At 37.9% G+C, this 27,493-nt stretch overlaps 2 protein-coding genes across 2 annotated transcripts; one reads left to right on the plus strand and one right to left on the minus strand.

Moving 5' to 3' along the window:
* Positions 1-6,947: 6,947 nt before the first annotated feature.
* On the plus strand, positions 6,948-18,504 carry cdhr1a (cadherin-related family member 1a). The gene is given in 17 exon segments (XM_053332614.1): positions 6,948-7,026; positions 7,792-7,887; positions 8,280-8,425; positions 8,546-8,596; positions 8,691-8,780; positions 8,931-9,017; positions 9,645-9,761; positions 10,698-10,841; positions 11,403-11,481; positions 11,592-11,692; positions 12,005-12,208; positions 12,859-13,011; positions 13,122-13,286; positions 14,286-14,353; positions 16,283-16,511; positions 16,603-16,860; positions 17,935-18,504. Coding segments are annotated over 17 exon segments (2,637 nt in total).
* A 4,273-nt stretch (positions 18,505-22,777) lies between these two features.
* Positions 22,778-26,276, minus strand: lrit2 (leucine-rich repeat, immunoglobulin-like and transmembrane domains 2). Its single transcript, XM_053333248.1, has 3 exons — positions 26,167-26,276; positions 25,103-25,887; positions 22,778-23,598 (listed from the first exon to the last, which is right to left on the minus strand). The coding sequence occupies exons 1-3, from the start codon at positions 26,274-26,276 to the stop codon at positions 22,778-22,780; spliced, it is 1,716 nt and encodes a 571-aa protein (XP_053189223.1).
* Positions 26,277-27,493: the final 1,217 nt, after the last annotated feature.

The following is a 27,493-nucleotide window of genomic DNA, read 5'->3' on the forward strand; positions in this document are numbered from 1 at the left end:
GTCTTGTGAGAAACAGTGTCGCTCTTTCGTAGCATCTTCCTGCATTGTCTCGGACAAGGACACACTGCTTCATTGTATTGGATTGGACGCGGGCTCCTCTCCTCTGCCAGATGAATGAGAGGCAGCGAGAAACATCGACGTCTAAAGAGAGCAAAGCAGACGCCAAGCGAGAGATAATGATTTGTTTCTAAAAAAAAAAAAAAAAAAGTTGCATAAAATATATACTAAAAAAAAATTGAAAGGTTAAAAAGTCACAAAAGTTGTTGCAGTATTTCCAGCAGAGCAACCAACAGATAGAAGGTTTAAATGTGACTGAAGTTTAGTTCTGTGGTAAATCTTCATCGCTTCAAAACTTTGTCCGCAACTTTTCTCACGTGTTGGGTCGCAACTACTCGGGCTGAGATTACTGTGGCCCTCGCTCTTTACGTAGGACATCCTGTGTTGGCGAGGTCACGTGATCCCAAAACACCCTGCAATTTAGTGTAAACCAACCTACCCACCCCCCCAGTTAGAGGAAGTGCCTGCACATTTATAGCTTATACCAATTTGCATACTGCACCTTCTGTTGGGGAACAAGTGTTTAGTTGCATGTTGTGAAAGGTCATTTTGTGTCAGATTGAGCAGTATGTCACCCTGTAAATTGAGTGTTATCACAAGAGAAGATAAGACAAACTTTATTTATCCGACGGAAGCACGTGCAGTCATATCATCTGCTTCTATACCTGTAACACATTTCTTTAAAGAGCCCCGCTGCACGTTTTAAGACATGTACAACATTTTTTCCTTTTGAATCACAATTTGTGTTTGAAATAGTTTTTCGACCAAACAATTAAATTAATAAAAAAAAAATCAACATCTGTTCCTTCTCCCTCATCAAAAACCGTCAGCACAGTGCACACCTTTAACTCAGATTTTCAAACTCTGCACATACATCATTACACAGTGAACCTTGAATACCTAGCTGTGGTAAGAAGAAGTCATTTTTGACAAGAGGAGGATTTTAAAAGTAATCTAATACAGGTACAGTAAAGGAATTGATAATGTCAAAGGGGACAGGGTGAATTTAGTGTCTGTCCATCTTTACAGAAACAGAACACAACATGAATCAGCTTGAACAGGCCTCAACTTCTCAGATAGTCTACTATGTACCTGATCATGACTTGCACATTGGTCCCAACTGTAATATTGTTATCTTTGTAAGATATGTTATTAACTGAGATTTGAGAATTTGCAGGCAGAGCAACATAACCAAAGCCACAAATATATTGTTTTCAGTATTGGGTGTGTCAATGTCTCTTGACCTAACACATTTTCATTGCATGATGAAACTTCACAGATGGGACTGTGAATCTATTCATCTCCCCTTGGGTCATGGTTTAGAACTATAACAGGCCTGAACTAAAATGAACATCTTAATGAAATGTTTAATCATTGCTGGTTGGAATATGTTGGGTGAGGCTAAAACCTGGTACAGGGGATTAATAACATCTACTGTAGGTCAGCATCCTATCACCTTTCACCATATTAGCAGCTGAAGGACAGTTATAAGCTGCTTCACATTACAAATTAACTCCAAGGTTTCCAAGATGTAGGGGTGCTAAAAAGGGTCTGAAATCGCTACTGGTTCCTGCATCACTTTTGTGCTACAAAATAATGAAATAATTTGAAGGTTTTTTTATCATGTATGTTCTGCAGTCTTCATCAAGCTGTTTCACAGGAGACAATTTTACATGACACAGTAAGAAATGCTTTGTTGGGTGGCAAGTTGAATGATAATCACTGCTATACCAATAAATAGATGAATAAATATTCCACCTTAAATGATTCTAAACACTCTGCACTCATGTAAATGGTGCAGAACAATCATTTAGAGTAAATTATTCAATTGCTATTGTTTTACATTCATTTTCCACCACCAGTTTTTTACCACTTGGGGGCAGCATTGTAAAAGAATACAGACCACTGTAGCAGTGAATCAGGGAGTAAATGTCAGCATCAGAGTTCAGGCTTAGTTTTTGCAGCCTTGGTCAACATGATGTACAGAAATATGTAAATTGTTTTTGTCCCTAAATGTTAGTATATCTATATATGAGTGTAAATTATATTACTGACTACATGAAGTGGATTCTGTTATATGATGACCTTTGATTTTAAAGGGTAGTTCAACAGAAATGTTAGACAGATGTTTTGAAGGTATTACTGCAGGGATCAGCAATGAGGTTCAGCCATGGGCCAGTTTTTTTCTGGCTTTTTTACTGGGGAACCGATAACCTGCGTTGTGAACATACAGGCCTATATAGTTTGTGTGTGTTTATTTTGATTCATTTACAGCTTATTTATTATTTTTATTCATCAATGTTATCCATTAGTAAATGAAGGCTGACAGCTTATTTTAATACTAATTTATTGAGTAGTGAATTGAGTTTACTGAGACAAAAGTTTATTCACTTAAGTGACATAAAAATGACTTATTTGTTATTATATATGTTTTTCACCCATATGTGTTTGTGATGAATACATCTGTTATAGTCCAACAGGCCAAACTTTGGGGGGTTAAAAAGAGCTATGAATCACACATAACAATTCATTTCTGGTAGGTTAACTGGACTTAATTCAGCAGTATTCACTGTTCGAACAGCACGGTGAGACCATAGCTTTGATCCCTCTCCTGGTGTGGGGACAGATGGAAAGGATGGAAAGGTTATAATCATTGGGATTTCTTATTCATTTCAAGTTATGTTGTGGTCTAGAGTAGATTTGTGAAGATTTTGTTGTAAGTTGTAAAAGTTCAACTTTCATGAGGGGGGCAAATATTTTTGCTAGGGGGCTAGATTTGGCCAAAATTCCACAATTACTAAATCAGTCCTTGGTCTCTTGAGTATATTTGAACTGTTTTTTATAAAGTTTGTATGTATCCAGTGTCTTTGAATATCTTGAAAAGCATTCTATAAGCAAAATATGTTATGATTGTTGTTATTGATGCTTTTCATGTTTTGTATGTGATTTACATGTTAAGGCCTCAAGATCATTGTTTAAATCGTGTTACAGTCCATAATGCAGAACTAGTATATTACATAAATGACCTTAACACATCAGAGGACACCTGGTAGTGCTCATTTGATTTCACGATGATTTCTTGCAGAAGTAGCGTGTCATATATTTTAGGGTTTTTGCTTGATTCATGACTCTGTACTGTATGTTGACTATCAGCACTCTGCGGTTTATGAAATGAAAAGGCTGTTAACCTACAGTATACTCTGCATGGAGAGATTAAAGGAGTGACCTAGTTGTAGAGTGGACCAGGACTAAAAGCGAACCTCTGCCCTTGGCAAACCGCACTCGAGATTATCAATAATAATCCAAAATGGAAAAGCTGAATTGGGTATCTTGACAACAGGTGCTCTAACAGACAGAGTGATCCTGTAGTGACACAAGTACTGTAGGCTAAAAATGATTTAAAGTTTCCCTTTCTATTTTTGAACTGGTCAATCTTATTTTTCCGAGTGAACGCTACAAATTTCCTTTTATAATTTATTTTTTTAGGCAGTGGTAAACAAACAAGGATTTTACTAAGGCAATATTTTTGTTCACTACTACAAAAACAAATATTCATACTGATAAGTTCACTACATATTGGACCAACTACTGGAAACACTTTTGATACTTTTGAATATGATATGATATGTACGGTACATATTTGGTATACTTGGGATTCTTGTAATCCAAAATGTCCTTGATGTCATAGTGATAAACTGATCAAATCTACATACTTATTTGACATTTTTATAGATCCTCACGTTTCAGAGACACGCAAAGGACGAGGGCCAGACTAATTCTATTTGCAGATCTCTCTGTCAACATCACTTCTTGATAAGAGGCCAGAAACGTGCTCGAAACTTCAGCCACATCTGTAATCATACACAGAAAACCCAAATGTTGCGGAAGAAAGTATTTTATCATATAATCAATCCATGTCATTTGAAAATAAAATACATTTTTGAATGCTTTAAATATTATTTCTGATGATAAAATAACTGACCACATAGGACACAAAATTGTTTGCTGAATCACATTACCACTGCTTTATTTGTACTGAACATTTTCTACACAGGATAATTCAACATGCTATTCATGAGACACTGAGAAAAAAGTACAATTTTAAAATGATAACCTAGTTAAGATAAAATAAGATGGGATAGACTAAAATGTGCACCATACATCTTAAATCCAAATAATCCAAATCATTGTAGCTAAATGCAATGGCAAACAAATTGATTTAGCTTTGATTGAAGTAGTACACAATAAAGCAGATGCCCTGTAGGTACTTCATGTTATATTTACAATATGCAGAAGCTATAAGCAGATGCATTGGTTTGGATTTAATTCTCTCTAAAACCATCCATAGACCAATGCCAGCTGGCTTGAGAGGTTATAACAGAAGTTCTTTGATGTGGTCCCTAATAAAGATGCTCTTTTTTTAAGAATACAACTAAGGAGGAAACAAAGTATTAACTACTGTGTTACATCCTCTCCTGCTCTTGACCTACTACATTTTGTTTGTTTTCATGCTGATGCTAAAACCCTTTAGTCACATTAAGTCAATATCCCTTTTAAAGTAGAACCATGACTGAGGTGGCCCATCTGGTCATCATCCAACATGATTTTAGAAATTCTACATCCATGTCGATTTATACTGATCTAAATATTTCAGGAAACACTGAACCTATTTAGATGTAGGTTTTTTTTTGGTCTACTGATGACAGTAATCCACATCATGTTATGCAAATGCAGCAGCAAGCTAAAGTGATAAGTACCTCTCTGAAATTTCCCTATGGGCAGACTACAGCTTGTGATTGAAGGCACAAGATTAGAAAATAAGAAGATGACAAAAGATGAGCAGCAAGCTTTTATCCGTATGATTTTTTACAGTGACCATTACAAGGAGTCGATACAGGTTTGAGACAGCAACGTGTGCAGGAACGTGTACAAATCTGCAGGTTTACATTTTTAAACAATGGTCAAAAAATGGGCTGATCAACAAAACAAACAGATAATCTATTGATACTGCACACTCTATAAAACATGTTCAGCAGTTGATTCTGTGGCTGCTTTCCACAACATAATGTGTGCTAATTGTGCTTTACATTGATGTCTGATGATGGAGCCATTGTGTCCACAGACAGGCCCTGTGCATTACAAGATGAAGAGGGATTAGACCACAGTGGGTTAATCTTTAGGTCCACCATCTGCCAGTACCACGAGAATTAAAAGGCCACAGCCTTTACCATACAGAAGTAACCCCACAGGTGATTTTTCCCCCCGTGGATATATTTTTTGGCCATTGAGTGAAAGTTGCACACATTCTGCTTCAAATGTCATTAAAATAATCAATGTGCCTTTTAACACTCCCTCATCTTTACAGAGTGCTCTTTTTCATCTAAAAGGTCTCACTGTACATGCAGGGAATTTAACTGCAGCCAGAGGTCACTGATCTTGAATCTGATGTTCTTAAAAAATATATTGTTGGCTTTCATTCTGTATGTGTATCCTTCTCCAATTTACAGTTTGAGGAAAGCACAATTTGTGCAATAAGCAGCCACACAGAGGTTGTGCTATATGCAGTAGTATATATCCAACTATTCAGATTATAAAGTAAATGTCATTTCAGCATGAGAATGGACTGTAAAAGGTTTATTCATGTGTGTAAATCCCTTTGCATGCAACATGTAAAGATAGTGTACCACAGCACCATACAATTGTTCTGTGTGTATACATATTAATGGGAAAATATTTCATATGTAATATTATTTTCCCCATTTGCCAAGTCTTTATCTTGTAACCTTCTAAAATGTTTTAGATAACATAATTGTTAACTTTTTTCTTTTTTTTTTAAATCCAAACATTTTTGGGTGTTTGTTTGCAGATCATAGAGAACACTTTCAAATACAGTAAATACTTATACAGTGAAATTTTACAAAACGGATACTTTTGGTTTTATGATTAAATAGGAGGGTCATTCAGGCATTTTGAGAGACTTTGAATGGCAAAATTTACTTAGATTCATGCATTAATTTCATGATTAATGACCATAACAACCAAACAGGAATTATAATCACATGAGATCATTCACTACTTTCATCTGCATCATCCTCTGCTTTATGATTATTCAATTAATTGCGTAAATAGTGGAGATTTTTTTCTTTTCCCTAATGCAACAGATGGTTGTGGAGTGCATAACAGATGGTAGTATATGCAGTGAACACTGACCAGAATTACAGTATAGATACTTTACCCGTTTTAATCTGTCTGCCACAGGGTTGATTACAGCACTTTCCTGTTTTAATTTAAAGGCAGTTCAGAAAAGTCACATTTAGTACAGAATCCTCATTCACCGAGGACTAAAACACCTTTTATTAATAACAATTCTTTGTAGGTATTATAGCTGTTAATGCAGTGGTATAGTCAAATTGTTTACATAAGCAAAATATTACAGTAGCAGAAATTGTGATCATTCATAATTTTTATATATAGTATTAAACATCCTGATCCAATGTTGTTGTAGATACAAAAATTAGAATCAGAATGAAGAATGATACTGAAAAACAAAAGGATAAGAAGAATTTAGCCAAATGTTTTTGACAGTTAACCTTTCTTACCTTGAGAATAAAAGATATTGGTCGACAATCTTTTTTTTAAAATATGAAAAATATACCTGTCCATCATCTGCATACTGCTTGTCTCACCTGTCGACACTGCCATCTCCTGTGGATTGGTGGCTAAAGAAGAAGCCCAGTTGGACTGTGAGGGCCCAGAAGTGACTCTTAAGATGTGTCATTGGATTAACATGTGAGCAGCTGCCTTTAGCCTCCACATTCGTCCACAAACACCTTGAGAGCTGCATCTCATGTACAACGCTCCAAACAGAGGCATCTTCATGGTGCGATTTCATGACTTGATTCTTTAGGATGAAGAATGTAAAGATCTTACATTTGCCACTTCTTTTTGTGTTTGTGCATGCCTGCTTTGGTAAGTTGAATCGATTCATTCTCTGTTTACAGTTGGTTCGTGTGGCTGTGCTCAGATTGTGAATACTGGTCAGATACATTTAAAATCTTCTGGGTAACTCAGTTTAATGTAATGCTGTTCTGTTTTCAATTAATTCATGTTCTTGCCTAATCTGTTTATTTGAATGTGAGTTTATATGTTGTTTGACTACCATACTGATAGATTGGTTTAATTTGTAAATTAGGGTTCAAAGATGTTTAAAATCAATATAGCTACAGACTGTGATATAACAAACAAAAACAGCATTGTTTGTGCCACCAGATATCTCAGGTCTAAGTATAGAAATGGTTTCTTAGGAGCTTGACGTAACTCATCTGTAATCCCAGTCAAAGTGACCGAGAAAGTAGGGGGACGTAAGCGCACACAGCTTTGTTCATGTCAATCTAGTATTTAAAGCCAGACTGTAATTTTTATTGTTTTGGCAATTATGTGATAGTGGTATAGAAGTCAGCAAACGAACTCAGTAATGCCCATTATACAGCAATATCTATCTTAGTTTGCTAACATCAGCATTTACCACTATACCCACCAGAGTAAAACTGTAGCTCTGAGTGTACTACATCCAGCAGATGAAGTGTATAAGCTTATGAATTTAACTTTCAATATGTAAGAGAAATATTATGTTACTTCTTCTTTCAAAGTTGCCTAGTGTTGCTATAAGGTGAATAACATAAAATGTGTGCTATTTTAACACTAATTTCATTTTATGCATGTCGTTGTCCCCAGCACAAGCAGACTTTGCCCCGTATTTCTATGACAATGGACCCTACAGCCACAATGGGAACCTGGCACTGTTTAGCCTCTCAGAGGACACAGCTATTGGTGAGCTCAACCTATGACACAGGACATTCAGTGTGGACAGCTAATAGGCTGGTGGAACAACCAATGAACAAAGTGACATGTTTTGGTTGAGTGATCAGTATGTTAAATTGTTTTGATAGATGAACAGATGTAATGTGACATGTATGTACTCACGCTAACATGCTCATCTGCTGATGACACCTGTTGGCCATTTTGCTGGCTGTGAATGTGGTGCAGCTGTCCCACAGTTAGGATACTTAACATATCATTGTTTACTGTGTCTCAGCCTGGTTTGTTCCTGAACAGTTTTTAACCAAACATTGAGTTAACTAAGCTGCAAGATGTATACTGTATATTAGAAGCTGTTTTACACATAACTGATCCTAATTTAACTAAGTTATGTCTTCATTCAGGTACACAAATCTATTGCCTCAATGGCACAGACCCTGAAGGCCATGAGGTGAGCTATGGCGTTTCCTTTGATCCTGGGTCCAGAGAATACTTCAGGGTTGACCCCAAATCTGGAAACATCACCTTAATTGAAAAGCTGGACAGAGAGGTAAACTTAATAGAGGACATTGTGGTAGAAAAAATATCAAAGTGACTCTTAATGTAAACTTAAAATTGTTTTTCAGTCATGTATGTCTTTATATTAACTTAATTTCCCATCTCTGCTCAGAAACAAGATTCTATTGACGTTCTTGTCAGCATTACGGATGGGCAAAGCAAGGTATCAGTTCAAGTTCAGTGTGACATTATGCCAATCCATGATTCACATGAATCAGTATGCATTTGAATTCATAGGTTGTTTATGTTTTTTTCAGGTTGTGGAAAGAGTCACAATATTTGTAATGGACACAAATGATGAAAAGCCTGAATTCCAAAACTTGCCTGCATTCATTGATGTATTGGAAGTAAGTTAGCCAAATGTTGGTGTGCCTTTTAACTGATACATTCAAGAAAAAGAGTATGTTAAACATATAAGAATGTGATTTTTATTGCCAGATACAATAGATAAATTGGGGGTTTCTCTTCAAGCTCTAAATGCTGTGATTTTTTTTTAGACAACAGCGCCTGGAAGCAGCATCTACAATGTTGAGGCAGTGGACAGAGACACAGGCTCAGGGGGCTCCATCACATATTACCTCCAGGTAGTAAATATAGATTTTGAAACTTGCCTCTCATAGGAAACACCAGCTGAAACTGGCCAGATCTAATGTTAATCTGTGTGTAATATAAAGAATATAAAAATTCATAGATGTACTATTAATGAAGTTAACATAATTTAAACTCGCAAGTGTTCATGTGTGTAACTGTGCATTTGCAGAAATTTGCTGGTTATGTAGATGGGGATTAAATCACAATTACATTTGTGTCAGGTATTGGGAGCTTAGAGGGCTGCTTTGGCGTAGGGTGGCAAGGGATGTTCGTTTGCACTTTGGGCTATTAAGACCAGAGAACAGCTGGCCTAGAGTGACAGTGATGACTGAGGCCATGCACATCTGGACACAGCAGCTTTCACCTGCCTGCACTGTCCTTGAGCATATGGGCTCTTTACATCCAGATGGACAAAGAGATAGACTTTATACAGAATGTGGCCTAATTCAAGTGGCTGGTGAGTGTTTTTATGCAGCCATCTGACCACTTTTCATGATATCTCACGTGAGTGGTTGTAATGGGGTTTAGGGGTTTCAGTGACATGCTTTTACTCATGTGACCTTATTTGATTGTGTGCGTGCACTTTTAAAATCCTGCTTTTGTTCTGTTCTGTGTTACAGAATCCTCTGCCCAGTTTGTTTGCCATTGACAGACATAGTGGAGTCCTCCGTATCAAATCTGGAGAAAAGTTGGACTTTGAGAAGACAAAAACACACTTCATCACTGTAATTGCAAAGGTACAGGGTGTATTCCAACTCATTAAACGTTTACATTGTGCAATAGTGTGATTTCACTAGTCAAGTTTTTGACTACAATGTAATATTTTCTGCCAGCTGATTCCTGATTGGTTTGTATCTTTTGCTCACATGTGTGCATGTGCATGGCATGAGTGTACTGTGGATTCAGGCTATTCCACTACTTACAGTCAGTGGCAATGATATGCCAAGAAACATACAGTGATCCATCGAAAACGGGAAAAAATGAATGAAAAACAATGCAGGTTTCAAAATATTTTCAAAATTGCCTTTTGAGGATGAATATATATTTAACATTGTTTTTAAAGTAAAGCAGCATAGCATACAGATGGTAATGCCAGTCTGTCATTAAGTCGTTCCACCATTTTAGTCCAGAGTGAAATATCTCAACAACTACTTGAAATTTTGTATATATTCAATTTCTCCAGAGGATGATTCCTAATCACATAATAATGTCCTGACATTTCATACAGCACCACCATCAGTCACAACTGTCCAATAGTTTTGGTCAAAAGCTTATAACGTCTTCCTGTACCTTTACTAATTAGCAAACATAAGGATGCTAACATGATAAACTAAGAATCACAAATAATGTTAATCATGTCTACACATAGTTAACATTTTACATGAAAAATGTCAGCAGAGTCTTATACATGTAGTGACCTTATTTGAAAAGAGTCACCCAGTCCTGAAAGGAATCATTTTGTCAAAAGATTAGATACAGTTCATACTTGGAAACTAAAATGTCATGCCTCCACCAGCAGAAACATTCTCTGAATTTAATGATACTTTAATTAACATGCAGTAATAAAGTGTTATGAATACTACAAAATATAAACATGACAGAGAAAATATCTAACAAAATTACAATACACCTTTCAGAGATGATGTTTTTAATGTATATTTATTTTGCTCTAGGATGGTGGTGGGAATTTCAATGGAAAGGAGCAGTTTCTGTCTTCGTCTGCTACCCTGACAGTCAATGTGATAGATGCACAAGACACACCACCAACTTTTATTGGGACACCCTACTTTGGCTACATTTATGAAATCTCTGTGCCGGTGAGTATGAAAAATGTCTTCCAGCATAAATGTGAATCTACAAAGGAGTCCATACCCACAGCAACATTATCTCATACTAAACAGCTTTGACTGCTGACATTTTATAGTAATGCCCTTGTTGTCTTTTCTCACAGCATGTAAAAGCCACATTATCTACTCAGTCACTAAATGTCACTGCAGTTGCTCATCACATAGCAGAGATTACACCATTTGACTTTCATCCAAACAGGAATAATTAGGAATACTGTAACATAGCATTTTAAAGTTCATTTGTACAGAACATATTTTTGAGGTTTGTGGCAGGCAAGGGTTGACTCAAGTTTAAAAAAAACTGCTTCATTTTTGTTGAAAGCATTTTGTAAGATTAAACTTAATTATTTGTTTTTGGCCAAGGTGCTTGAAATAAATACAGTAGAGCTGTATATAAGTTATTGGACAAATATTACAATAACTTCTGTTTTAAGGAAGCTACACTCATTCCCATATACTGTCTACAACTAGATATCAGTTTTGCTTCAATATTATTTACTGTAACCTCAAAAACTGATGATCTTTTTCCAGGGATCTGAAATATTCACTGTTGTTGCAAAAGATGGTGATGTGGGAAGCCCAAATCCAATCCATTACTCCTTTTACGATGGTAAGCGTATCACTCAACAAAACAAAACAAAAAAGCTAGAATAATAGAAGCAAAAAAAAATTTGTTGCAGAAATGTTGGCATGCTTGTAAGTTTGTTCTTGTATCTGCAGGTGATGATGGTGTTTTCAGCATCAACAAAACAACCGGTTGTATCACCCTGCTGACTCTTCCCATTTATCTGAAGAGAGAGATCTTTAACATTAAAGTCAAGGTAAGTTTTGCTTCATCCATTTTGTTTACTGTAAACTAAGATTTAAGACCTACTTTCTCTTTTTCTATTTTCCCTTTTCCCTTTTTTTCAAATTGCCTGTATGATAAGAAAGAAAAGAATCTATTTACACAAATTTAATGACATTTAAAAACAGTGAATCTACTAGCACTGTAACACATCTGCACACCTGAGATCAAGGAAATATTTTATACGGTTAACTAAAATATGGATGTAGCAAAATTTTCAACTGCACATAAACTAGAATTTGTGATAAATATGGGCTGATTGGCATATCTATTTTCCTGTGCCCAGGCATCAGAAGTAAGTCCTGAAGGTAGACTCATGGAATATGGGCTGGCCACGGTGGTGATCCGGGTGGTGGACCTGAACAATAATCCACCTACTTTCTACGGAGAGAACGGCCCACAAAACATGTTTGAGTTGACCATGTACGAGCATCCACCAGAAGGAGAGATACTCCGGGGGCTGAAAATCACTGTCAATGACTCCGATCAGGTGGGAAGAACATTACTGTCCTGATAAGGGTATTATTGTGTTTGAAAGTTGCCTCAGTCAGCCAGGAGAGAGGAACAGTAATACTTGTTGTGTAATACTCATTTTCTGACCATATTACATTATTATCTAATGAGGAGCTGATTAAATCAACATTCCCTGTGCCACAACACTGTGTACTGACCACAGGCTGTATTTCTGACCATGAAATGACTGTAAGCCTACCATTATCACAGACAATCCTTTTAAAATTGCATAAATTTGAAAGTAAGCCATCACAAATTAAAGGTGCTCCCTAACTATGCCATTTGTCAGCTTATGCAAGTCTCTTTGTGTTTCCTACTCCTTGTATGAGCCTCATGATGTGCATCTAATATTATCTCTGATAATACTGTTACAACATCAGGGCACACTCGCTTTGTCCAATGATATTATATTTTATTCAAGAATAATATTGCTGTGACTGATATTGATTTCTCTTATGTTAATAATGGAAAGGCTTTTATATTGATTGAATGGACCTAGATGGATTAAACTGTGTGCAATGGCTTTGTAACAAATGCAGATTACTATCAATAGGTATATATATAAAATAACATAATTTTCACCAGTGAGACATTTGGAAGAATATGATGATATCCTTGTACTCGCAGGGCGCTAATGCTAAATTCAACCTAAGACTGATTGGACCAGGACGAATGTTGCGAGTCGTCCCTCAGACTGTGCTCAATGAGGCTCAAGTCACAATCTTAGTGGAAGACTCTGCAGCCATGGACTATGAGAAACACCATTTTCTCACATACAAGGTTAACCCATTACACTAAGTGTGCATCACAGCAGATTGAAACACTATGAATTGACAAATGCACATTTCCCATTTCCTTTGTTACATTGATGTGTCTCTGTCATGTTTTAGCTACTTGCAGTTGAGATTGATACACCAGAGAGATTCAGCGCCACAGCAGACATTGTTATCCACCTCCTGGACACCAATGACAACGCACCCAAATTCTCCTCTGATTACTACATAGCCAGAATTCCAGAAAACTCACCCGGTGGCTCCAATGTGGTGTCAGTCACAGTGAGTCAGTGTTCATCCTGCCTAAAAATACATGTCATCACCAATGTACGTCACTCTGGGCTAAAGAGGAATGCTGATTTTAACAAAATGCCCAAGAGAGCCATTAATTCCCTAAATGTAGACTTTTGGGGGGTGGGGTGGGATAATATGTGAAAAGATGTAGATAAAAGCTAGGCGAGGTAAGCTGCCAGATGGCTATCACTTTCATTTTGTTGTGTAACACCAAATTCCCAGTTTTTTTTCTAATGCTTAGCAGCACATGCAGCTGTGGCATAAAATATGTGCAGAGATAACATGAATCATTTTAAGGACATTGGGTTTGCTGGGGGCATGAGTATAAGATAGATAGATAGATAGATAAATAAATAGATAGATAGATAGATAGATAGATAGATAGATAGATAGATAGATAGATAGATAGATAGATAGATAGATAGATAGATAGATAGATAGATAGATAGATAGATAGATTTTGGAGTATCTCATCCTCTGCCCTTGTCAGTTCATATCCTCCCGGCAGAGACTCAACGCAGTGGGGAGGCTCACTAATAAATCCTGCCCTTGCGTGAACACCACAGAGGCTTGCTGCCTGATCCCAGGCAATTTCAATCAGATAAAAGAGCAGCCAACAAGTGACCTTGGACACATAGAGACAGTGAACAGGCATCCCTGCAGCAACAGACAGACAGATTAGCTGATGACATGATGCTGTTCCTATGACAAAATCAGTCTTTTTATAGCTTACCCCTGTAACATCGTGTTCCAGTCCCGCTCAATGTACTGAGTCAACCTCAACATAGAAAGGTAGAAAATATTGGTGAACCTGGAATAATATGTGGCCTTAACTCCCTGTGCTACATATTGCTCAAAAACTCTTAAAATAGAAATTGCAGATTATCCTGACTGCTGTGAAAGTTATGTTGAACTGACCTAATTTATGTAAGTGCTAAAACCAAACTCATATTTTTTTCTCTCTGTAATCTGTTTTTTTTCCGACAGGCAACAGACCCAGACTCAGGTCCTTGGGGTGAAGTGAAGTACTCTATCTATGGATCAGGAGCTGACCTGTGAGTATAAGAGCAACTTAAGCCAAGCTTTGCAGGGGGATAAAAAAGAAATGGGCTCTTTTCACAGGAGGTAACTCTGGGCCCCCTTCAAATTCCTCTCATCCTCATAACATGGTTCCATCTCCATAACAACAATGCCAGTACACCTCCACACATTCACTGACATTTACTTGTCAATTATTGATCAGCATTTTCTCAACTTCTGAGTCCCATATTAAAAATCTAAATCCGTCCAAAGATGGCCATTTTAATTCATTCTTCAAAATGGATTTTTTTGTATAATGTTTGAACTATTAGCACGTTTTTAAAGTTTCAGTCTAGCTTTTTGTTGCCTCGCATGTCTATTCATTGGTCCATGTGTATTATGTAATTATGTCAGAGTAAACTCGTGTTTGTGGAGAAAACCAGCTGATTATGTTCCAGCAAATGAGAACGAAAAAGAGAGGGAAAAAAAGCAAAAAAAAACAACAACCAAATAAACACATCTGCCTGTGAGTCATATGGAAATATCGAACTTGGTTGTGATTATTTCACCTAAGCACCATAGTCCATCCAAGGATTTCCTGTTATTTTCTCTCAACTCAATTTTTATTAGATTTCCAGTAGACTCAGAGAAAAAAAGCCTGCTGTCACAGCAATTGTCAAGCTAGCTTTTCCTTTCATATCCCTTCAGCTAGACACTAAATTACTGTTGAAAATGATTTGTTTTTTTTAACCACATTTCAAACTGCATGTGTTAGATGAATAATATACTTGGATTTGGAAACATCAATACCAACGTGCACAAATGTAAACAGACACGTGTATGGCAATAATGTTCAATCTCTTGGGGCTGTTCCCAATAAACAGCTTGTATGATCAAATGTAGGTGAAAATAAAGTATGTTTGGACTTCTCAGTGCAGATTTTGATCTCTGTAGCAAAGAATTAGAGGAGATATGTGATGTCACGTAGCATCCAATAAAAATAATCAGAGGATAGAGATTTGGAACACTTTTAGCTTAGTGCATATACTTGTCTAGTCAAAGCCATTTTGTTGCTGTGTCACTTCAGATTATTCCAAAATGCCTCTCTGAACTTGTCATGAAGCAATACAATACAACAGTTCTTGCTTCTGTGGCTGCAAACATTTAGCATTTCTATATACATATATAACAGTCCTGCTCTTTGCTTGTCCTCTGTCTTTGCTAATCCTCTAAACGGATTGGAAGAGAAAATAGACTGCTCTTTGCTTCTGACTACCTGGCAGCGTGACAAAGTCACTGTGGGGTAACTAAACAAATCAGTCACTGTCTCAGTCTCACTCTACTCTTGCTCTATACTGTAGGTTAGCTGTTCACATGTTCATGACTGAAGAGCTGCACTGTATTTGCATGGAAAGTTTTATTTTAAAGGGATAGTTTAACATTTTGAGAAAAAAAAATGTATTTGCAATGAGATCAACACCCTAGCCTTGCTCTTTCCAAAGTTACAAAATCACTGTTTAACATGTTGTATCCTTGTTCAAGCTGTACAAAAACAGAAACTTAAAAAATACAATTTGTGTCCTTAGTGGGAGTTAAGAGCTGAAACTATTCTTTTTACAAACAACAGTTTATCTATCTGCTACATCTGGCTACATCTGTGCAGCATCTCTATGTGTTACTGGGAACCTTTGAGAATACAAGATTCTGGGAAGTCAGGGAAGTGGCCAGCACATAATTCCCTGTGAAACCACACAAAGATACACTGTAATCTATTCACTATGATTACTCAGCTCTAATTTGGACTCGGGCATCAGTAGCACAAAGAATAGTAAATCTGGCCTGTGACAGAAGTACTACATTTCTGGATGAGAAACTCCAGAGGAAAATCATGTTCTATTCTGTATGGAAAGGGATGTATGACATAAATCTAAATCAAGTTTATAAAATTATGTCACAATTTACAGGTTCTTCATCCAGTCTGTATCTGGGATCATCTACACACAGCCGTGGGCAAGCCTGGATGCAGAGGTGAAGTCCAAATATAACTTCTATGTGAAAGCAGAGGACGCAGAGGGGAAGTACAACCTGGCTGAGATCTTTGTGACTGTATTGGACCTGAATGACCACCCTCCTGCGTTCAATGACAACTTCCTGGAGAAGACCATGGTTATTGGAGCACCGGTGAAAATAGAGGTAACATGCCCTCTTGTGATTTACTTTTGAGTCTGAAAAAACGTAACTCAGGATCATGCCAGTAACATTACAGTTTTATGAAAACCCACAGGCAGTAGACGATGATGCAGAAGTACCCAACAATGTTATCGAGTATGCCATCATGAAATCTGACCCAGAAAGCAATATTTTTGACATCAACGCTGACACAGGGGAGATAATGCTCAAATCCTACATCAAGTCGATGGCCATCATTCAGAACATCACCAAGCAAAGGGACTGTACCTGGTCGCTGGTGGTGCAGGCCAGAGATCAAGGCCAACCGTCCTTCAGCACTACCGCAGTCGTCAAAATCGACATCACTGAAGCTGTAAGTAGCAACAAGATAGATTAGTAGCAGCATGTCAGTTAAAACTGGGAGTTGAGTTCTTGTAGTTAGAGTTTAATTACTGTCACTCCCTAGATAGAGAGTGACAGTAGGTTGAAACGTCTGATCAATTTGTATGAGCAGGTGCAGCTTTTCTACAGAACAGTCATCATAGCCCAGGATATATTTGATTGCTTTGAGTAGCAGTTTAAAATCTGCAGCCATAAAAGATCGTAATCTCACCCAAATCCAATTGTCATGTTTTCAGATCAAATCCAGATTTTTCTCATACTTCCTGGGCCTAAGGAAACGTCCAGGGGCTGTGTTTGGGATTTGTTTGACCATTGTCACCTTCGCCATTTCACTGACAATCTTCATTTCAACTCTTATATACTGGAACTCTGTGAAAAAGTCTCGCATAAATTCTCAGGGCAAGATCAGAAAGATTATAAGGAGGCATGTGCCATAAATGAAGCTTGCCTTGAGATCATCAGCACACCAGTAATGTTGTTTGTGGTACAAAAAAAATTATAGCAATTCATATTAAAGAGACTTTGTAGTAGAACCAGGCTGTGTCTGTAAAAGAGTACAGGAGCACAATAATTCCCATGATTTTTATTTGTCATGTTTTGATTTACTTCTCACATAATGACACCACAACCACAACTAAAGTAAATAAATTAGTTCTTGTTTTTCATTTTCACATTGATTCATGTTTTAATACTCAAATGCTGAATGGTCTCAGCAATAGGTTTCCCAGTCAACCTCTCTGATCTTGTCTTGACAAAATATAAAAAAGGAGAACAGTGAATTAAGATATGATCTTATATTTAGAAAAAAGAAGAAGAAAAAATACAGTATATAGTTATTATGCAGATAGTGGCAGTATTATGACAATAAGTTTTTTGTGGATTACACAAGTTTTGCATTTTGCACATCAAATGATATATTTAGCCAAATGGTGAATACATGCAGTAATACAGAACATAGCGGGGACAATACTTAGAGGTTAATCATTGTGTGATAGACTATGACTTCAGTCCACTGGATGTGAATTTTCCCTGTGCTCTTTTACAGACCCAACTCAAGGGGGGGCCTTTGGGATCTTTTTTAATGCAGAATAGAAACAAGCCATTGCAAATCCTAGGCATGCTTGCTGGTGTCATTAGTCTCATGGTCATTATCACGGTCATGATCTCCACTGCAACATTCATGCGCAACAAAAAGTCCAACCGGGTCCTGCCTAACCGACGTGTGAGGAGGAGACCCCGAAATCAACACAACTGGAACTTAAAAAACCCCTTCAAGAAACAGGAACATCCTGAAGAGAAATTTCGAGTTCAAGAAGAGGAGCAGGAGCCGGAGCCGGAGGTCGTCGTGGAAAATGTCAACTACAACAACAATGTCACCAATGTTGTGAGGAACTGGTCCCCACCTCCACCACCCAAAGCCCCAGGTCCATGCCCCCCTCTACCACCACCCTACATCCCAGGGGAGAGGCAGTGGACAGTACCCACCATATCAGCTGCTGTGGCAGTCAAACCTAAAAAGAAGCCAGCAATGACCAGACAGGACACTGTGAACAAAGCGCTGGTTTCAGAACTCAAGATGAGACTGGAGCAGAAGAGGTTGCTGTCACATTCATAGTGCTATATTGCGTGTGTGTGTGTGTGTGTGTGTGTGTGTGTGTGTGCGTGTGTGCGTGTGTGCGTGTGTGTGTGTGTGTGTGTGTGTGTGTGCGTGTGCGTGTGCGTGTGTGTGTGTGTGTGTGTGTGTGTGTGCGTGTGTGTGTGTGTCTGTGTCTGTGTTTTCACAAACATGCATTGAAGCCACTTAATGCATCACCCTTATCTATCAAAAATGCGATGAGATGGGAAGAAGAAAACATGTTTCCATTTTATGATAAATCAGCATGTGATTCTTGTTTCTATCATTTTGTAACAGATTAATCCCACCTTTTTTGTTGACCCACTAGTGGCTTAAACTTCTTCAACCCAGATCCCTTGTCAGGAATGAAGTCATTCAGATTCCAACAAGTGAGACTGTTTATTTGGGATCCCACCAAGCTCCTTAGAAGAGATTTCATGACACTTGAACTGACTAAAGAGATCAGCCTGGGGGACAGGAACCAAAGTGATCACTCAAGAAAGACCTTTAATCCTTCTGCGCAGGTGTACAGCACTGCTTAGAGCCCTGTTTTGCAGCAGTCACAACACAGTATGTTACTGATTTACAGGACTGTTTATTTGTTTACTATATCTGGTGGTGTATCTGTTTTAATGGGTGTCTTTTTTTGTTGTCAAAAAAACAGTTGCTGTCAAAACATGTGGATTTTATTACTAATAAACGAACATCATTTGTAATTTCAAATTTAAATGAACATGCAGTCGGATTACCGACTTATTAACACAACTAATTGAAAACTTAAGTTTTGGGAAAACATATTTTATATGTCATCTGATTCTTCAGATGTTTAGGTTCACAGTGGGACTGTGTGGCATATCTGGCCACAACCAGCTACAACTGCTCTGGATTATAATATACTTAGTCCAGGACACTCAGGTTGTAGTCTTGAAGGTACTGTGAAACACACAGCTTTGTTGTCATGAGTTTAGGCCCAACACCTTGCTAATGAGCCTGTAAATATGCTCTACTGCCCCCTTCTGGAAATGGAAAAGAAGCTGTTTGGACCACATCCATCATGCAAAAGACAAAGGTTTGTAAACACAGATGTGAGATTGCTTTGCCGCAAACTAAATTATTATGGATAAAAATAATCTTTCATGGTCTTACAGGAGACATGTTGAATCTTTGAACATCTGAAGAAGTTGGTGTAATATGTGTTAAACGTTAAACCAAGCAGAGTAGACCAAACACTGTGGATTTACAAGGAACAAAAGAAATATGCAGATGATCTGACATGATTTTGTAAGATCTATTACAATTGCTGTTGTTTTTAGTGAAATCTTATCAGATGTCCCACAAATATGTAACATGTTACTCGGATACAGGCCCTTTCTGCTGTCTTACCTCTACTATCAATGTGAACACTACCAATTATGAAGTTACACTCGACCACACGGGATATTTGTGTAGACATAAGCCAAACATGCACACTATTTCAAAGTTACATAAAACATGAAATTTGCAGATTACCCTCCCTAATCCAAGGACCAACTTGTTCATCTTTCTGCAATATTGCATCGCTGGCTAAAAACCAAAAGTCCATCTGCCCTGTTCTAGTTTGGATTGACAAGATGTGTGTGACTGGCATTGAACTTTCTGCAGCTTCAGCTGGCACATTTCACTTGGTTATGATGACGCAGAGTGGATTTGGGGTATTTTTTATTTATTTTTTTATTTGACAAAGTAAAAACTGAGATATGACTTGCTGCTTCCCTAAAATCTGTCAGATTAAACAGATGTTTTGCTTCCACAAATGTGTGAGATCAGTACATTCCCATAAAACTGGTTGAGGCACCAAATCCAAATTTTAGGTCAAAATTGTCACACACACATATACTTTCAATGTTGCAAGCTGTTAATGCTTTGAAGTGAAATAAGGGAATATGAGGAGAAGCCTAAATGATCATGCATTATGCCATGTAAGAGGCAGCCAGGATTACTGGGCTATTTGATAGAGGATTACAGAGTTGAAAGTTGCAAAAAGCATTGATGCTTCAGAATGAAAGAAAGCTACGCACAGGGTTCAAAAAAGCTCCTTTAGTATGTGTTTGAAGCAAATTTACCTTTCAAATGACGTATGACTCTACCGGGTTAACCCTTGATTTTGGACCATTATCACGCATGAGCTCAGCAGCTGTAAGTCATGTTTAAATGCTTTACGCAATATGGGGTATGTAAGGAGAAAAATATGATATGCCCAAACAATAAATATGTAATTTATGTATACACAGTACTGAAATAGCTGAGATGTGAGTGTTTACAGAATTCACAATGTCTTGTGTCATACACAGTGGATAAGGATTACAACAAAAAGCAACATCAATCCCTGACCCGCAAATCATATAAACACATCTGAACAAGCAAGAAAGCAGATGTGTCTTTGCTCCAGAAAATGAAAGCTGCCAATCTTATTTAAAACCATGATCTTAAGTCAACAGAAGAGGGCCCCAGCAGGGATGAACTGATCTCCTTGTTTCACAGTGGCCAACACATGCAGATAGAGGAGGGGGCTTGTGTGAGCTGATCATTAAGTGATGGCAGGAGGGGATATTGGAGAGGATGCCAGTGTTTTGGTCTTATGTCAAAAGAACAATGCCATTGGCTGATGCATATCCGATGTGCCATCTGTTCGGGTTGGTCAGCAAAGATCATGTTTGGCGCATGCCTTGTTGTATGTTGTGTTTACAGGAGTGGGACACAGAAGCTGTGACGTACATGTACAGTGACGCAGACAGGATTAAACATATGTTAATGAAACTTTACAGATCACAAAGACATACAGTTCACTTCAGTGGTACACTAAATAATTGTGATTATCAATTTCAATCCTGTTTATGAACCAGTAACTTTAAATTGAGTTTCTGTTTCTAAACATTTGTTATGGATAAATTGAATGCAGATACAGTGTGAGTGAAGGCTTTGCCCTCTATCTGATCAATCAGACATTCAATGAAAAGTTTGTCTTATACTGTATGGTTGGCTGAAGCTTCCATATTAGCTTCAGATAAATTGTTGAATATATTTTTGCTATGGATTTTATCCCCCATCACTTACATTGTAAGTGCATTATTAAAAGACCTTTAAATGAACGTATGAAGAGGAGGAGCGATTACAGCAAGAAACAACCTGTTTCAGTGCCCATCAGGCACCGGAATGTTGTTTTAAGACAGACTTGGAAAAACTGCGAACTTGTCCTTTAAGGTTTTTTAGGAACCTTTTATTTTGACAGCTGCTTGTGAAGATCAACATCAACAAATGAATTGTAAAAGATTCACACACACAGTTTAATTAATAAATCTGTTTAATTCAAATGATGTATTGCCTGGTAACCTTACATGTACATAAAGGATAAGGAATTATGGTTTTGTTCATAATGCTGTTTCGAAATATGCTTTGCCAACATACAACACACTATGATCCCCTCTCCCACAAATCCAAGCACTCCCACACACAAACAACGTAATTTAAAGTGATACGAAAAGCTGTGATTTGGAAAGATTTTATGTTTTTGACCATGATGTGTCCTGTTGCTCTCTTAGAGGGCTAGAATGCATTGTGATATCTTGTAACGATCATCTCATTGACTCTAATACAAACTGTGACTTAATAAAATACTTGTGGGAAATTAAATGATGACACTGACATTAGCAAAGTGCAAACTTTTAGAGAGGTTTTTCTGTTCCAGATTGGGCATAATAAAAAATATGGTGAGTAGAAATTAGATCAGATAGGACAATAAATAAATACATATATAAGACATAAGACAATATTAAAGTGCTATCAAAGATCAGATACAGATAAGAGGAAAAGTATACAGCTAACACTGAAAGATTTCATTTAAATTATCTTCCATTTAAATCAGTAACAAAGACTTTGTATAAAGCAGCAACCAAACTGTGATATAATTGACACTGAAATATAACATAATAAGACAAACAACATATTTCAGACAAAAAAAAAAATGCAGAATTACAATCTTGACATAATGGTCATCATTCACATCTTTGCAACCCTCTCCTCGGCCTAGAACAAAGGAAGAGATATGATTAAAACCCAGTGAGACAATATCTGGATTCTACTACATTAATGTACTTATATGTGTATCAAAATCAGCATCATACAGCAGATCTATTACTTTCTAAGTGTTTTCCAGCCACATCAATCAAACATAAGAAACTTTACAAAAAGAACTGATACAAGGTGTCACATATGTTACAAGGTAATTTATAGTAAATTAATATAGTTCAGCTGTGAGTCTGCTGTGGTCAGCTTTGCCTTTATGCTGCCTGTCCTCTGACCTTCGCCTCACCTTCCGGTTGTCATTTGAATCTTTGTTGACCAGGTCCTCGTCACTGGCGGCCTGCAGGCTGTCGAAGGTGCCTTGCCTCTCCCTCTCCACCCCTGATGAGCTGCTTTCTCTCCGTCGGTTCTTCCATGAGTCCATGAGTCCTTCCAGACAGGCAAACTTAGTATCAGTGGTGCAGGCATACATGCCAATAGGCACAGCCAGCACCATGGCTAAAACTATCACCACTATATGAATCAGCTTCTCCCTTTGCTCCATCTCAGTAATGTCACTTCCTGTTACAAACACAATGCACTGGCCAGGACGTGGTGCCTGGTTCTTAATGGTTACACAGATTTCATATTTGGTTGCAGGCATCAGGTCAGAGACGGAGTATGCGTGAATCCCAGGTCCAATGTAGATCATCTCCTTCTTATTAACATCAGCACGGCCAAAGTGGATAGTGAACCAGGTTTCAGTGGGGTGGTCCAAGGCAGCATACCACTCGATGGAGATGCCACGTACTGTCTGTTTGGCGATGCGAATGTCGATGTAGACGTTTTCATCACCAGCAGCAGGTGCAGCTGGGAAGCCAGGAAGGAGTGGTGACTGGGGGCCATCAAGAGAGTGGACCTCCAGTTGGACATTGATGGAGGAGTTTCCCATGAAGTTGACAGCATTGCAGGTGTAGACACCACGGTCAGCCACATGGAGAGAGGGAATCACCAGGAGGGCTCTGATAGTGTCTTCATCCATTCTTTCCTGAGACTCTGGTAGGAAAATACAGATGTTCAATGTTATTTTAGGGTTGTTGAACAGAAGTTGAACAAGAATGAATGAATTGTCTTCCATTTCAAAAATGGATGATGTTTTTTCCTACTGTGAAAAATAGAATGTCTGCTGAGAAAATGGTCTATTGATCCTCTACAGTACACAGACACACAAGGAATAGGTGCAAGCATGGAGTCCTACATACAGTACCAGACATTCATAAATATACGATAGATATCAATTATTTTAGGGATTATCTCTTATTTGTATAATGACACTGTAAAATGTTGATGATCTTTATCTGCACTTTATGGTAATAATTGAATGATCCATACATAAAATACACATTTAAGGACAAGCAAATGATGTGGTCAAAACATCAATAATGTCCAACTTGAATAAAACAAGTGGCAACAAGGCAGCAGTGTGCTTAATATTATCACCATGAGGTAACACCACTTTCCTAAAGGCCAATTGTAAAGGGTTTATTAATAGTTAATAAGCATTTACTAATGTGTTATCAGTTAAACACTGTTGATAGAACAAGAACTTTAGGTTTCCAGGTTGGAAATCCAGAACAAAATACATTTATGAACAACTTATCAACATTTAAAAGTGCTGTTTTAATGGATTGTTAGACAAATCCTGTATTAATGATTTAACAGGTGAGTGGCTAACTATTAAACAGTGAAAAATCTGTGATCCTTTGTTAATTAACACAATCTGGATTTATAGTTTATTAACATGTACCATCAGACTTGGTGATTCATTAGATACTCATTACCCTTTAATAATGATTTTATTAATGTATTGGTGATTTTGACTAATATGGACTATACCTCGGCAGCAAAGGAACTTTCTCAAAAACTAGCCAACCCAAAAGTTGTTGCAAATTATGTATTAACCACTGAAGCCATTAGCTACAACTTCAAAAAGTATAAAAGGTGCCTTATTAGAAGTTTTTCCAGTAGAAAAAGTACACTCACTTATTAATTTGATAACTGTACTTCTGCTTGAGAACTTGTTATTATAAAGTAAACATTTGTATAAAAAGTGATTTTACCTTAGTACAGTTTACAATATTCTATTCTATACCTATATATCTATACATGACTTTTATCAGTAGGCTAGTACTGATAGTGACAGGGACAGTAGTGGGAGCAGCAGTTTGTTACAGTGTTCCCATTAGTTTACTATGAACTATTGACTTGCAGTTATGACCTAGAGTAAGCACACCGCTGAAAGGTTAAGTCTAAGGACGAAGAGGTTTACTTAATTACACAGTATACTAACACGGCTGACATTAGGTAGGCGTGCAGTGCACTATAATCTCCAACACTCTTAATCAACACCAATGAGAGAATCAGCGGTGATAATATCCAGATTTAACCCTTCTCTTCTTAAGAGGTCTGCGATTAAAATGTGAGTTTAAGTATCTAATTTATGCAAGATATCACTCGAGCTGGGTGTGTGGGTGACATGATGCGGACATCACACTCTTACCATGAAATCCTCTGATTATCTTCAGGCCATATGTCCACCACACCGCCGGGCTTGGCCTGGCTTTGGCGAGGCAGCGCAGGGTGAGGTTCGTGCCCTGCGGCAGGCTGATGTTGGAGGACGAGGTGGAGACCACCGGCTTCATGCAGGCCTGTATGTCTACCTCGTGGAAGAACTTGCCCGACCTAAAGTCCGGCCCTGAGCAGGTCAAGTAGGAGTTCATCAGAATAATCGGGGGGCTCAGAGACCTGACAAACTCCACGAAGCCCTTGAGGCGACAGTCGCAGAGCCAGGCATTGTCGTGGAGCGCCAGGACGACGTTCGGCTCGGTCGCCTCCAGCTCCTCCATGCTCTGTAGTTTTTGATAAAGAGGCCAGTTTTGGAAGACTTCCTTCGATATGACCGTAAGTCGATTGAAGGATAAGTCTAAGTAAGTCAGACCTGGCAAATATTTTAACGCATGCTCCGGTAGGACGTCCAGTTGGTTGTGCTTCAGGTCCAGGATCTTGAGGGCTGGCGTGTCCTCGAACGCTGTCCATGGTACTGAGCGCAGCTTGTTCCCCTGCAGACGGAGCTCGGTCAAGTTCCCCAAACCCTCAAGACCCTTCGAGTTTATCACTGTGATATCATTAAAGTTCAACCACAGGTTCTCCAAGGAGGGTGTATTTGAGAAAGCCCCACGAGGTATTTCAGTGAAGTGAGATTTCTCTATTCGTATTTTGGTCATATCATCTGGAAGGTTCTCTGGTATGGCCCCAAACGCGCTCTCCTCCATACATATGAGTGACCTGTGATTACAGGGAAGAGTTTAAATTAGCTGTTAGTTACTGTGGAGCCTGATGCTTCATAAACATGTCTTTTCAAATCTAAACTGGCTAATCACGACAAAAAAATACTTCACTAAAACCTCCCCTTCTCAGCTTTATTTGGAAAAGACATACTCTTATTCTCAATAAACAATAAACTCGGTCGTTGGTGTTTTGTCTGTCACCCAATGACACAGTAACATGTCTTAAACACACCTCAGCCTCGGTGAGGATTAGACTATATATAAGAAAAGATCTTACCTTCCATGTCGGTCCTCTACACAGCTGCACCCGCGTAAACATTGAGAAAAAGTATCATACGCATGAATGTTGGACACAGCAATAACTAGCAGGAAACAAATTATGTCCATAGTCCGCGAAAATTTCTAAAGTTGAGGGCTACATTCGTGCTCAAGACATGTCGAGTGCGACAGATGAGAGAAGCCTATTAAGCTTAATCCTTGACGCACTGCGTTCAGAACAAACCGTCAATCTAATTCTTGGGCAAGACACGCATGATTAACACTTGACGGAATCTGACACAGTAGGCTATATGTTTAAGTAGGATGAAACTTTATAGGTAAAACATAACAATTATATAATACAACTTTATAGATCAGTTATAAATCAACCAGTTTTCCGGGTTGCCAGGTTGTAAAAAAAACCTTGACTGCTGTTGGTGTTTATCCATTCTGTTTGGTAGTAATCCACTTTAATTTAATGAACACACACTTGCTGAGCGAGGAACACCTGTGCAATCTAATGCAATCCAGTACACTGCTGTTACAAAGCTCATGTATTTTCAGTTGTTGTTGACACTGTCAGAAAGTTGATCATTCTACTTTATATTTATTATTGAGGTCGTAGTGGGTGGTGTTTGTGTGCTGGAGTGCATTGTCCTATATTAATAAGTGTTCCTCTCTTTCTGACAGTGTCAACAAAAACTGTAAATGTATGAGCTTTGTAAAAGGTGGATTTATGTTAAAGCTGTTGTGTTGGATTGCATTAGATTGCATAGGTGTTCCTAGTAATGCTTGGTGAGTGTATTTTACTAATGGATTGGGATTAACACTTTATAATAAACCATCAAGACTGTAGGATACACTGGAGGATAAAAAATCCTGCCAGGGAAAATCTAGCAACACAAAAGTCTGACTTATTAATGGCTTATAGCTGAGCTATGAAGCCTTAATGTACGATCTATTAGCCATTGCAACTTTCAAACAACTTCTTTATGAAGGGTGAGAAAATTCAGAGGTTGAGAGTTGTCTGATTCTTAAAGGCTGAAATTAATTAATTGAAGAGTGTGGTTTGTGTAACCTTTTTCAAATCTTTGCTGAGTAGAGACCCAGTTTAAAAATGAATCAATATGTTGAGGTGAATGTAGACATGTAAGAACACACATCGCTAACTGGAGATGTTTATATAAAAGTTTATTTAACTATATTCAAATAATATCATTGGAATAAATAGATCTACATTTAACGGGGTAATGATGCCTCTAGGTGGCACAAAACAAATACATAGAGATATTTCAGTATGTGTCTCATTGCTAGGAATCTTTAACATTTTTTGGATCTTTTCCAGC

This window comes from Scomber japonicus, chromosome 14 (assembly GCF_027409825.1).
Source record: "Scomber japonicus isolate fScoJap1 chromosome 14, fScoJap1.pri, whole genome shotgun sequence".
NCBI lineage: Eukaryota > Metazoa > Chordata > Actinopteri > Scombriformes > Scombridae > Scomber > Scomber japonicus.